Source organism: Octopus bimaculoides, chromosome 6 (genome assembly GCF_046866305.1).
Source record: "Octopus bimaculoides isolate indiv1 chromosome 6, ASM4686630v1, whole genome shotgun sequence".
Classification (NCBI taxonomy): Eukaryota; Metazoa; Mollusca; class Cephalopoda; order Octopoda; family Octopodidae; genus Octopus; species Octopus bimaculoides.
In genome coordinates this window covers 10,592,649-10,607,513 of record NC_142933.1, presented here as the reverse complement: position 1 = coordinate 10,607,513, position 14,865 = coordinate 10,592,649, and the positions used below count along the sequence as shown (strand labels likewise).

General features: G+C 37.0%; 1 protein-coding gene across 4 annotated transcripts in view; it reads left to right on the top strand.

Annotated features, from left to right (window-relative positions):
- Positions 1-11,002, top strand: part of LOC106872057 (uncharacterized) — a 26,021-nt gene extending 15,019 nt beyond the window's left edge. For 2 of the 4 annotated variants that reach the window (XM_014918906.3, XM_052969053.2), the window contains exons 3-5: positions 178-315; positions 2,665-2,812; positions 10,835-11,002. In XM_014918906.3, the coding sequence (XP_014774392.1) occupies positions 178-315; positions 2,665-2,812; positions 10,835-10,952 (404 nt within the window). In that variant the 3' untranslated portion in view covers positions 10,953-11,002. The remainder of the gene's footprint in view (positions 1-177; positions 316-2,664; positions 2,813-10,834) is intronic. The other 2 variants (XM_089353423.1, XM_089353422.1) reach the window with 1 other exon arrangement.
- The last annotated feature ends 3,863 nt before the right edge of the window (positions 11,003-14,865 follow it).

Genomic DNA, 14,865 nt, shown 5'->3' with positions numbered 1-14,865 from the left:
CGACATATATGATCCGACATATATGAATTAGAAGGAAGCAAAAGATATGATCTAAGTTGGATATTATCGGAACCATCTTTACCTTCTCCTAGTGATTATAATAAAACTACATGACGAAATATCCGCTATATAATACAGCGTAGTAGATATATTTTTAATATATGTATTTTTATTTAGATTGCGATGGATGTTTCTTAGAAGGCAAATGCCACAAATATGATGAAGATTGGCTTGAAAAGATGGATATTATATGTGCTTTGAAAACATGCCATCGTATGAGTCGCGTTGAATGGAAAATATATGCAAAATCTGTGTGTAAGTTGACAAACAAAATTTACATTTCCTCTCTTCGCTAGATGTTTTGAAATATCAAAACCCCAACGACGGTTTATATTTACATTCTTTTGAATGAGATGAGCCTTGTTCGGTGACTGTTACTTACTGTCTATCTACCAACGTTAACTGTGAGATTGATGTACCCCAACTCCCAGACAATTATATCAAACCCAGTAAACGGCGGATCCTTAGTTTATTGAGCTTAAGTGACGAAATGTAATATCCAACACAGTAGAGTTTGATCTCAGTGCATAACGTAATGCATCAATGTACCGCAAAACATTTTTGCAGGCGCACTAACGATTTTGGTGGGCTGATAGAATCGTTAGCACGTCGAAGAAAATGCTTAGCCACATTTCTTCTGGACCTTTACAGTTTGAACTTATATCCTGCTAAGTTCAACTTAATCTTTAATCCCATCCAGGTCGAAAATTAAGGTACCAGTTAAATTCCGGAGCCGCTGGTATTAACTGGCTGTCTATCCTCGAAAATTGCTGGCATTAAAGCCTCTAACTAATAGACCTCCTGTTCATGGTAATCTTGGTCGCTTAAACGTCATGGAAGCTGGATAAATGGTCTTAGGAATCCTAGGGCTAAAGACAAATAAAATAACCTATTCTTATATTTCAATATCTAGCTTGAATTATACGTTATCTGGTCTGGTATATTTCTAAGAATGAGATTTATGTCTGTATGCATTATCAACTGGCATCAATACGAGGTCCGACTGTAAAGTTCATAGGCTTACCAATAATACAATCTCATGGAATACGACCAAATGAGGTTTATTTCTCAGCATAGTACGCCTTGCAGTCGACACACTTATTCATCGGTTTCGAAGTTCTTGGAGCTCATTTGTGAAGAAGCTTTGATCCTGTTGGTGAAAAATGTCAACAATGACATGACGTCATCGCTGAGATATTGGTTCCCAGCCAAGTTTGTTTTTTCATGTTAGAGAAGAGGTGATATATCATACATATAGTAGACAGATGGGGAAAAATCGGGAGAATAGGGAGAGTGACCAACCGGTTCAAAGCCACATTGATGCCCAGCGTTTCTACTTGATGGCCTTTCGTAACTCCCTCAGTGAGACGTCTGGGGTACTCTCTATTAATGGTATGGCTCTTTTGAAGATATTAAATAAAATAATTGGTTTCTGGCTCCAAGTTGTTAAGCCAATACTACTCTTGGACTAGGAAACGTTGAACGAAACTTGACACGCCTCAAACAATGTCAGATTTCCCCTGATAGTATGAACCTAGTGTGCTTTTCATAAGGTGTCAAAAGACGTGGCAGCTACCGAGGAGAAACCTCCATCATACCGTGTTGAATGAGCAGGATATATTGAAATCTCTTGTGGGATATGCTATTAGCATTAGCTATTTGATTTATAATCAATCGCCTGTCATCGATTAGCATGTGATAAACATGATCAATATTTTCGGCGGTGGTGGTATTTGCAGGACCTCCAAGCTTCAGGTTATATTCAAGACTTAACTTTTCCTTCGTAAATTCAGCTGCTAACCTGGTGCCCAGTTGATTGATAAAGCTGAAGTGTCATTCTCTAATATAGCAATCATATCAGTATGAATGTCCAGGGGTGGGAGGACAAATCCTTTTTCCTGTCGGTAACTGATAGCACCACGATGCCAAATATTGTATATTTTCGAGAGAACTTGCAACTAATTATTTCTGAAGTCTCCTTTGAACAGTGAGGTTGTTTACCTGAACAAAACACACACACACACACACACACACACACACACACACACACACACACACACACACTCTTCAGTTATTGATTTGAAGATCTGAAATTAATGCATGCAAGCTATTGCAGCTCTAGTATCCCTCTTTCATTGTCAGCCTATGAACTTTTCAATCCATCCTCGTATGTGTCTAATCTCGAACACCGAACATTGTTTTACGTACCTGAATTTTCCTTTAACGATTCCGATTTTAAGATGAATATGAACTCAATATAAAAAAGATGCCTAATGAATTACCTTTAATAAACATATAGACAAGAAAATCTCTAACAAAAAGAGTGAGCTGGCAAAATAGCAGACCAGGCAAATGGCTTATCAGTATTTCTCGTGGACTCCGGATCTGAATTCAAACTTCACCGAGGTCAATTTTGCATTCGATCCATTCGAGATCGATGAAATAAGTAGCTGTCGTGCTTTAGAGTCCATATAATTGACTTTCCCGACTCTCTGAAATTGGTGGCCTATTGCTAAACTTATAAACCATTATAGGCATAATTGAAGGAAAGATAATTATTTAATAGAACGATCCATATATTGTTTGTTTTCTTATCAAAAACAGATTGTCGGAAGCCTGACGGGAATTGTGTTGGGAAAGGAAAAAAGTGGACATCTCTAGATGAAGGTGAATGCTGGACTCACGAATGCAGAATTTTCGGAATGAAACGCATTCGAATATTATCAATATCGGGGGGAAACTGTAATGAAACGTGAGTATATATTTTCAGGTATTGATTTGGCTTATAAATTTCCTCCACATCACTGTGGTATTGCCTTTGCAAGACACGTCCTCCTCAGTTCTGCCTCTCGCTCCAGTTCGATCTCATTCAGATGTACAAATATCAATGTAAGCATTTCCAGTTAAATGTTTCAACTGATAAACCGTTAGAATCCCGCTTCTTTTATTATTATTATTTAAAACGTGTCTGTTTCTTTTCCAAGGAAGACTCTGACAAACTAATTTCATTCTCATAAGTAGAGCAAAATTAAAATTGAAATTCTTTTTACATTTACTTGCTTAATATTTTAAAGGGCTGCGCCCACCTTGAGTTGTTTGAATGGACAAATCAACGCCAGTAGTGTACTTGCTTATTTTTAAATTATTCTCTTCTTCTATCATTTGTCGGATCGCTAAGACTTAAATAAATTGTCAGGGGTTGACAAGTGTTGGGAGAGAGAGAGAAAGAGAGAGAGATAGATAGAGAGAGAGAGAGAGAGAAACAAGCACGCAGAAAACCACACAATATACAAGCACACAGACATACGCACTCACACACGCACATACACACATAGACTCACACACACACGCAGCGTCAGAACACAGAACCTGGCGCCAGTCCTGCTTCTCTTCAGTTTAAAGATTTGAGCAAAGTCGACTCCAGCATCGGGACCAGCTTTGTGCCAGTATGAAGGCACACTGGCATAACGCTGTTCCTCTAAATGGAAACCTTACTTGTCATTCTGGTTTTGTAATATGAAGCAAAGTAGGCCTTGCCGTCCACTCAAGAAGACGCATAGTAAATGATCTACAACCACTGAAGCAAACTTAGTTCTCGTCTTCTTCCATTTCTCAAAAAGTTTGCAAGGCACAAGCAAGCTCCAAGAGACACATTTCGTGTTCATAGAACATGATTACCGCTTAAATTTACTTGACCCTCATTTGTCTTTCACGACGAGAAATGAACTAACACAATGTGACACCCAAAAGGACGGTATCTGAATGAACATGGTTACAAGGCGAGCTACGCTGACTGAGTCATTTCAAATAGTTTAAAAACTACATAAATTACAGAACAAAAGAACTGAAATATTATATGAAAATATTTTAGTATCTATATCAACACTGCATAGGCAAACAAGCAAATAGACGCTGAACCGCAAAAGAAACTCGATGTTTTCAAATGTCATTTTTATATGATAAATTCTGAATATTTATTTCGGGGATGTGAGTGTAAATATTCCAAGCCATGCTGGTTTATGGCTGAGATCCAAATTGCAGGTAACCTTTGAACTTTCTCTGAAACGAGATAGATTATAGATATAGCATGCCCAGCTGACAACAAGGTATGCGATAAAGAAGAAAGAAAAGTTGATAGATATGAGAGGTTAGCTTGGGAGGTAAAGCGGCTGTGGTTGCTGAAAAATGTTGTAGTAGTACCTATAATTGTCGGAGCCCTGGTAACAGTGAATAAAAACATTGAGAAGTACATGGGACAAATAGGGGCTGCAACGAGGGTAGAGCACTTGCAGAAAACAGCACTGCTTGGAATCGCTCGAATACTCCGGATGGTGTTCTAAATAAGGGGTGTTACCTTAGTTTACTGGTAGTGAACAGCTGGCACCGTAGTACATTTCCAGTCTTAGAGGCTGTGAAAAGACAATAAAATAATAATAATAATAATAACAACAACAACAACAACAACAACAATAATAATAATAATAATAAATTCTATAATATAGTTGATTTAGGAGTTACACACGCGCTACTATGCAACACCCATCCAAAAACATACAGGAATAAACTCATAATGTAAATTCCTAACACAATGAACAAAACCCACAACGTATAAAAACTAATGCAACGAATAACTGATACAAAACTCCATAACAAAACTCCATAGGATACAATACGATATCCTCCATCCCCACTCCCAAAAAAATGCGCGCGTGTGTGTGCATTCTCGATGTCATCAATAAACCGTCCTCGCTTTCACATACATTGTTTGATATTTTGCAAGGCTTTTCATATCGTCTTGCAAACCATTGTACACAACATGCAGCAGAATCGAATAAGTTCTCCGACCTATTTAGAATAATTCTCTCACTAAATATTTCATTCTGATTTCTATTTTCTCTATCATTCACCTCGATTCCATCGATAAGAAAGGCATAAACATATAAGGAGTGTGTAGAACAACAAGTAACAAAGGCCAAGTGATAGTGACTTATGACTGCTCTGAAGTTATTCTTAAACTCATTCTTACTTTCATTCTCTGTTTGTTTAGAAATGATATATTTCCGATTTGTATCACTGACCTCCGGTTGTCCATTATTAGTTATTGAGAACGTCAGAATGTGACCAGATGTTTCAAGAAAAAGTGTTCTCGCCTCAAGGTTAAATAAATCATTTCTGGTTGTGAAAATATTGTCTATTAACTTACTGTTGTTCTTATTTACTCTTGTTCTTAGATCAATTATATTTGAGCGAAGAATGCATTACTATTCATCGCTTCCAAATGCTGACATTCAGCCTCATCCTTATTTATATTGTCATCTGCCAGATTCATGTTATAATAAACAGCAACGATATAAGACTTGTTTTTCATCGCTATTTTGTGTAAAATGGAACTGAATTTAACGAGAAAATCACACACACTTTTGTCCCGGGGTCCATAAATTGATTCTTTTACTCTTTTACTCTTTTACTCTTTTACTTGTTTCAGTCTTTTGACTGTGGCCATGCTGGAGCACCGCCTTTAGTCGAGCAAATCGACCCTCAGGACTTATTCTTTAGAAGCCTAGTACTTATTCTATCGATCTCATTTTGCCGAACCGCTAAGTTACGGGGACATAAACACACCAGCATCGGTTGTCAAGCGATGTTAGGGGGACACACATACAAACATATACACACACACACACACACACACACATATATATATATATATATATATATACACATATACGACGGGCTTCTTTCAGTTTCCGTCTACCAAATCCACTCACAAGGCTTTGGTCAGCCCGAGGCTATAGTAGAATACACTTGCCCAAGATGCAACGCAGTGGGACTGAACCCGGGACCATGTGGTTGGTAAGCTAGCTACTTACCACACAGCCACTAAGACTCAATGAAAGATATGACCCCATCTTTTTTCTTCTCTCCCTTCCACTGATGTTACATATATCAAATTTACATTATGAATATGTTCACCAAATATATTTTCAGTTAAATCGTTCTAAAAATATATATATTCTGTGAAAATGTATTTTCGTGTTCTTATTTTCACACATATAGTTACATAAAATGAAAGAAGTTCTTTAATTGAAGATAATAGATATGTATATAAAAATTTTACGCATTTTTCATATTTTACAGGGTTTCTCCTGTAAATCAAACATGCACACACAAACGAACACATACGCAAACACCCACACACCCACACACACAAACACAGATTCACACACATGCATATCCTGGCTGTGTTTTTAAAACTGCATTCAGTATTATGGTCATGATACTGGCCATCGCATACATACTAATGATCCTCGACCTACACTGACACAGAACTGCTGCAGGACTTCGGATCCCAGCTGGCGAACAGTTAGTACGTGGACCACAATACGTGAAGGACACCTAGTTCTCTCTAGAACTTCCCCCTAAGAGATGATAAACTCGTATAAAAAACAAAAACAAGACAAATTTAAAGGCTTGCTGGGTTCTGGCTACTTCGACCTCATTTGTACGATATAGGCAAATTTAGACGGGTTTTGACACCACACAGTAATTTCCCTTTGTTTACGTTTGTTTATTTTCCCCTGCTTATTTCCCTTTGTTTTTATTTCCCTAACGGTTATTTTTCAAAAGAATCTCCGGTAGCTGGATAACTGAAGAGATGGTTCGAGCATGAAATAGGAATTAGAGTATATTTGATGCCGTAGCAGATACACTTGTCGTTTGGAAATTATCTTCATTTTTATAGGCACAAGCTGTTCCTCTGTCGTAAGGAATTTGCTTCCCAAGCATTATGGTTCGTCTTTCATTTCCATTACGTGGCCTGCTGCATTAGGATTTCCTAATATAACCCAGGAATGAGGAGTTTTATCATGGCTACTGAATAAGTGTCACATATCTTTACAGATACATTCCTCTATTTGCATAATATCGAGGTCTCTTTCTTTCTTTTGTTGCCATTCCTGACAAATATATATATATATATATATATATATATATATATATATATATATATATATATATATATGTATGTATATGTATACACACGTATGGGCTTAAATACACACGTACACAGGCCTATCTAATAATGCATACACGCACACATATACGTATATGTGAGCATGTGTCTATTGATATACACTTCTTTCTTTCCCATTTAACTTAACATACACATGTATATATGTATATATATATATATATATATATATATATATATATATATATATATATATATATATATATATATATATATATATAGGAGAATATACGAAAAAACAACAACAGACGAGGACAGGTGGTGTAAATAACAAAAGGATGTATTAGTATGACGCTCGGGAATACGGAAAGTCTTTGACGTTTCGAGCTACGCTCTTCAACAGAAAGAATACGGAGACAAGGAGAAAAACACGGAGAAAAAAAAATTGAATAGTGTCCAGTCAACGGTCAATCATAATAATGGCTGATCATAACAATGGCTGACCGGAAGTTAGAAATTCTTTTTTCAGGAGAGCTAAGAAAAGGGGGAGATAACAAACGGTGATCGAAGAACGAGGGGCTGTGTGTGGGAGATAAAATGCTGGTGATCTTGACGTATGTAGTGTGAAAATGAGGAAGGGAGAAAGCACTTGGTCAGTTGTAGTGTGATGCGAGGGTATTGGTGTGGTGTGATGTGAGGGTGTTGGGAGGTGGGGAAGGCATGAGTGGAGTGTAGGTTAGGCTGAGGGTGGGGTAGAGGTAGGGGTCTGTGGGTAGGGGGTATGTGGGTAGGGGGGTATGTGGGTAGGGGTTATATGGGTAGGGGTATGTGGGTAGGGGGTGTAAGGAATTGGATGGGGTGGAGTGGGAAGGTAGAGTAGGAGTGTGTTGGGGTGTGGTGGGATGAGCTTATGAGGGGGTGTTGACGATGAAGGGGGAAGGGTAAGGTGGATGTAAGAGAGGGGGAAGAGGGGGAAGAGGGGTATGGGAGGGGAGAGAAAGAGAGGAGAGAGGGTGGGTATAAGAGAGGGAAGGTGGATTGAGAGAGGGGGAAGGTATGTATGGGGGGAGAGAGGAGGAAGGTGGGGGGAAGGTGGATTGAGAGAGGGGGAAAGTGGGTATGGGGGAGAGAGAGGGGGAAGGTTGGTATGGGGGGGAGAAAGAGAGGAAGAGAAAGAGAGGAAGAGAAAGAGAGTGAGAGAGAAAAGAGTGGGAGAGAGGGAAGAGGGGCATGGGGGAGAGAAAGAGAGAAAGAGAAAGAGAGTGAGCGAGAGGAAAAGAGAGAAGAGAGTGAGAGAGTAAGGGTGAGAGAGTAAGAGAGTAAGAATGTAGAGAGTAAGAGTGAGAGAGAGTGAGAGAGAGGAAAAGAGAGAAGAGAGTGAGAGAGTAAAGGTGAGAGAGTAAGAGAGTTATATATATATATATATATATATGTATATATATATATATATATGTATATATATATATATATATATATATATATATATATATATATATATATATATATATATATATATATATATGCACACATGCACACACATACAAACACACACACACACACACACGCACATACATATGAAGCCAAAACCCAAAATACAAACCAAAATATACTCAGCTAGTAAGAAGATTAAACTTGAGCATGAAATAGGAATTAGAGTATATTTGATGCCGTAGCAGATACACTTGTTGTTTGGAAATTATCTTCATTTTTATAGGCACAAGCTGTTCCTCTGTCGTAAGGAATTTGCTTCCCAAGCATTATGGTTCGTCTTTCATTTCCATTACGTGGCCTGTTGCATTAGGATTTCCTAATATAACCCAGGAATGAGGATGTCGTTAAGAAGTTGTTTTTCTGTGATGAAACACAGCAGCGATTAGCACATTCACATTCGAATCTGCCGAAACGTATTAAGTGTATATTTGTTTTTGTTGGCACTTCGTCGCTTACCACGTCGAGGTTTCCAGTTGATCCGATCAACGGAACGGCCTGCTCGTGAAATTAACGTGCAAGTGGCTGAGCATTCCACAGACACGTGTACCCTTAACGTAGTTCTCGGGGATATTCAGCGTGACACAGTGTGACAAGGCTGAGCCTTTGAATTACAGGCACAACAGAAACAGGAAGTAAGAGTGAGAGAAAGTTGTGGTGGAACAGTACAGCAGAGTTAGCCACCATCCCCTGCCGGAGCATCGTGGAACTTTAGGTGTTTTCGCTCAATAAACACTCACGACGCCCGGTCTGGGAATCGAAACCGCTATCCTATGACAGCGAGTTCGTTGCCCTAACCACTCAAGTGTATATACGCAAAAATAAAATTAATGTGAGGCAATCAATCATTGAGAATTGTTTTATTTTTAATCCTAGAATTTCCTCACGATAGAAAATTGAGGAATCATGATGCGGCGATAGACAAAAAGAAAGAGAGAGTAAGTGAGCGAAGGAATGAGAGGGTGTGAGAGGAAGAGAGAGGGAGAGAGACGGAGCCCTTATTATTGACTGCAGCTTTGTGTTTCTGCTTCCTACAACTGCGGCCTCTAATTGCTATCCATTACAACTTTCACACTGCAACAGCCTTTCCTTTTCCATTTACATCCGTAGTATTTCCTTTCCCTGATTTCAAAAAGAGCCATCACTTATCATTAATGATAAATTGACTACTTTTATATATTTTTTCATTGATAATAAATGGAACTCTGAATTTAAAATATACGAAGATGTATCGCATAATTTGCTGGTAGTATATTCATTGTTTAATGTACAAAAAATACATTTCTGGATGCCTCTCTTGCTCTAAGTTTTATACGACGGCTTCTTATGTTCTAGTGTTTGCTGAATTTTGTCTGGAGAACATTCTTTTCTTCGTGGTTAGATCGTAGGTGATTTTTTCTAGCATATCAGATGTCCACTTAGAGGTCATCCCTTCTTATATGCAACACACACACACACACACACACACACACACACACATATATATATATATATATATATATCGGTCGAGCGTTTCCCAGTGGGTCGGCATGTAGCATGAATTGATTATCACACTTCTCACTTCCTCGTTATTTTTCTTTTTCTTTTTAGTTTTATTTTATTTACTTTTCTACTCTGATGAACGTTCCGCGATTCAAATGAGTATAATTAATTACTTACAATGATAACTATCATTATTATTAATGCGGTGGTTAAGCCTGTGAATCACGCTAACGAAAACAGCTGTCAGACGAAATTCTGTCCTTTTGTAATTAACTAACAAATGATAATTGATGTAAATCAATTGTTACTCATTAACTTTATCTCCATTTTCTGCTTTCCATGAATATTTATAAACTTTATTTATTTTTGTCATTACCTATCATTTGTGAACATTAATACCAATGCTCATGACTAACAATCGGTAATACACCAGTGGATTCATTGGATATAGGTATCCCTTATACGGTTATAACCTCTAACATAACTCCCCTATATATATATATATATGTGTGTGTGTGTGTGTGTGTGTGTGTGTGTGTGTGTGTGTGTGTGTGTGTGTGTGTGTGTGTGTGTGTGCGAGCGTATACGAGCGCGCGGGCGTGTGTATTATATTGTTTTTCAGTATGATTACCCTGCCCGATAAATCTCAGCAGCTGGCTATCTAATTCATCGAATTTATAACTTTATCGTTTAACGTCTGCAAACTTGTAATGTTTTATAGCGTATTCTCGTAAAATGTACAATTTTATAGTTAACAACGCTAGTTAATCTTATTTGGTATTGTTTGCTTTCGTTGTATGCAATTAATTCCTCTGTATATTTTCACTTGAATAGAACGACGACCATACCAACCAAAAACCGAAAGCAAAAGAAAACTAGATTACCAATCACTGAAGAAACAGAAGACAATGGTTCTACCGGACCAATATTTTATCGTTCTATGAAACGGTAATCACTGAAACACGTGTAAGAAATAACGCAATAAACCAATTTAAGAACCAACTCTGCTGTTTCTTCTTGTTTTGTCCTTTTTTGTCCTATGTATACACTATGATCTTTATGACTGCTACGATTAAATGACATTTCCTTTTCGTTCCACCGATCATTCATCTAACACCTTTCGGTATTCTGCATTGTCACCATGATAGGATTCTCTGTCACTCACCTCCAGAAAGAACAGGAGCCCACATTCTCTCCTAACCTATAGTCCTTTAGGTTGGAAATTTCTTTCTTAATGTTCCTAACCCCTTTTCTCCTCAACCTTCCCATTTCTTTACCCGCTCATTCCAACGTAACCCACTCACACCGTCTCTCTGCCGACCACTCATATCTCATCACCACACTACCAATCGCAACCAGTACCCTAACGCACAAACCCTACTGCCTAAAACATCTCCATAACTATCACTTACACACATGTATACGCACACAGACTCTCCTCCATCGTATTACAACTTAACCCTTCTAAATACACGAACACTTCCACAATGTCTACACAATGTCTACACACTCACGCTAAGACATATATATTCCCAGACATATCTACCCTCTGTCAACGTACACCCACCCACACAGACACACACCTACAAACTTGCACTTATCCTCCACTTTAAATACACAATGCATACATCTGCTCGAATGCACACCTCCCTTACATACCCGTTATTTCCATTTTCTGTCATCACTGCACCCCTTAAACCCTTCATTGTTTGACAATTGCTCACAACAATAGTTAATCCTCGTCACTGAAACTTCATGCAAACACACGCGCGCTTCCGCTTCGCTCTACTATATCTTTCCTCACTAACATACAAAAGCTTGTGAAGTGTCTACAAAAATATATATACACGTACACAGTTTTATCTCTCCTTATTGTCATCCCTTGTTCCTGTCTCTTTGCTTCCCCTTATAATCAATAAGTGTTGCTACTCCATAGCAGTTGGGTTCCACTTCCGAGATCCCGAAAATAGCTGTTGCACTTAGAACATCTTTCTTTCACCCGTTTAATTTTACCTATCACTTGTACTCTGTGTTAATTGGTTCAATCAATATAAATATCTATTATATTTAAACTTATAAATTCAGCATCTGAAAGTTGCAAACTTTTGCTTTATCTCGTTTTGCATATACAAAGATTCTAAGTGTGAATCTTTCGAGCCATATCTATCTATCTATCTATCTATCTATCTATCTATCTATCTATCTATCTATCTATCTATCTATCTATATATATATATATATATATATATATATATATATATATATATATATATATATATATATGCGTAAAATATATACGTAAAATATATATAAGATATGGAGGATTAGGATCCATCCGAATACGGGAAAAAAAAAGTACCCGTAACATGATAGCTGAATGCCGATATTATGAAAGCTACTCAATGATTTGTGGTCACTGTAAAGCTGTACGACGCAACATGGACAGCTGCAAAGCCGTGACAAGCAGGAAAGGACACAACAGCCGCTTGGACTGCATTTGAACGCCGGAGTTCAACACCACATAACAGGGCCGTGGACTCAATTCATACGGGTATGATAAGTTACTGGCGAATGTGGTTAAACCCTGGCCGGTAGAACTGCCACCTGTGTGGCAGCAGTGATTGGCTGTTTGTGAAAAATAACATAGTTATAATATGATGTCAGACTCATATCAGATGCTGGTTATATATGCTAGGAAATGAGATATGATGCGATGATATGACTTCTCTACATAACTGCTAGAGTACCGTATCAACTATTATAAATTTGTGTTAACAGACCGTGATAGCTTAGTTTTTTCTTAATATTTTATTATCAGTAACAATAATAATGCTTAGCAAATTTATGTTCATACGACATGTAATGTTACAACACTCGGTCTCCTGTCCGTAATACAGCTGCATTAAACGTAGGGCGATCTTTGGATGCGCTCTTAAATAGAAGACACTCCTCATAATCCAGCAAATACGGTATATATTCTGTTAATCCTTCGTGTGCGACAAAGCAGATGTATATACAATAGGGGGATATACTCATGGTTGTTTATCTTATAATTTGAGTGGCTTACATATTATATATTGGGTCTGTCTTCGATTGTTTTGAAAACATGTGATTTATGAGCTTCGTAAATTTCATTATCTTCTGATGGAACATCCCTAACACGTGAAATTTCTTCTGTTTGTTTTGTAAAGGGTCAACTGTTTGGTGTTGCTTCTATTAATATTTTGGCGTATGTAGTTTTGTATAATTTTGTATAGTTGTGTATGCCTCATAATACCTGAATATTTGATCATAGTTATATTACTTTTTATCGTCTTGGTTATGCTAGTTGCGTTGTATAACTTTGATTTTGCTCTTATACAACAATAAATGATCACACGTTGGTCACATCATTTAGGAAAAGATTATGCAACAAGATATGGAAGTTATGCCTCATCCTCCTTACTCTCTCTGCTTTCTTCTGACTATCATCTTTTCATATCATTGCAACACTATTTAGAAGGAAAGCAGTGTATTAACTGCGAATATTATTACTTTTGCTTGTATTTTCCATGTAATACGCGTTTTTTCCAGGCTATGCTATTTTGCTAATTAATAATGTGTCAAATTTTACAATTAGCGATGTCGTTGATAATACTCTCCTTACTTCAATGATGCCAGTGAATATATAAAAAGTCCCCTAGAACAATATCAATAAAAAAGTTCAGAACCATATTATCACCCTCAAATTTGAGAAACAAACACTCATAACTTTTTTTTCTTTTAAAACTTTATTGTATGAGGTCGATATGAAATTTCTGGAATTTAATCTTAATTAAAATATAGTTTGTTTTTAAAATAAAAAGTTAATTATACTAACGTCCAATTTTTTGCCTTGCTTATATATTTTTTTTCATGATATTTAACCTCACAACTATTTTATACAAATTTTTGTTGCAAGAGACCAACACTATGAACTTCACGCTTTCGTCTTTCATTGAAGCTAATATAAATATATTTTGCTTATACAATAAAGAAGTTATTTAGATCTAAATTTCATTGGTAGCTTTACTTACTCTGCTTTAACGTCGGTACAAAGTTTGATGTAAACTTTTTTTCTCGCGGACCAAATCTGAATTGTTTTAAGCCAAAATGTAGCTAGGGACCAGTCCTCTTCAGAAATATTAACAATTTACCACTAGCTTAAGAACTGAAGTAACGAAAAGCTCTGAAATATGCTGCGTGTTAGTAAATTGCAGCCTTTAAAATATTAAACTACTACCGTAGTTGAATGATATATGACGCCTAATCAATTCGTAGATTTCAGATATGCACAAACTGATTTAACGTTACTATCTCTATAAGGTATGTGCACGAATAAGTTCATATTCAATATTTGTATCAGTGAGCACCCAGAGGATATTAGCTAGAGATGAGAAATTAAACTTATGTCTATCCCTAAAGCTGTTTTTATAGTTATTCCGTCTAAATTTAAAGTAATTAGAAGTAGCATTATTCACATGCACTTCACCAAGTGTACGTACTGAACATTTGTAAACGACCTTCTTTCATAAGCAATACCCACCAAGAATACATAAGGCTATATGTCTACAGTTACAACCCTAATGTATCAAATCTTTATTCGGCCTAATATATCAAATCTTTCTTCAGATGATTTGATACATTAGGGTTGTTATTTTTCTAGAGCAACTTTCATTAGTTAGCGTGTTGACATCATTATTGAATCTCAGTTTGCGTATGCCATTATTGAGAATAGGGTTGATATTATTATGAGATGAACGTATACTTTTATACTGTTGAATCTGGCTAGTTATTGGGCAATGTTAGAAGTCGTAGAGTAGGTTAGCTTTACTATAGGTCTGTTA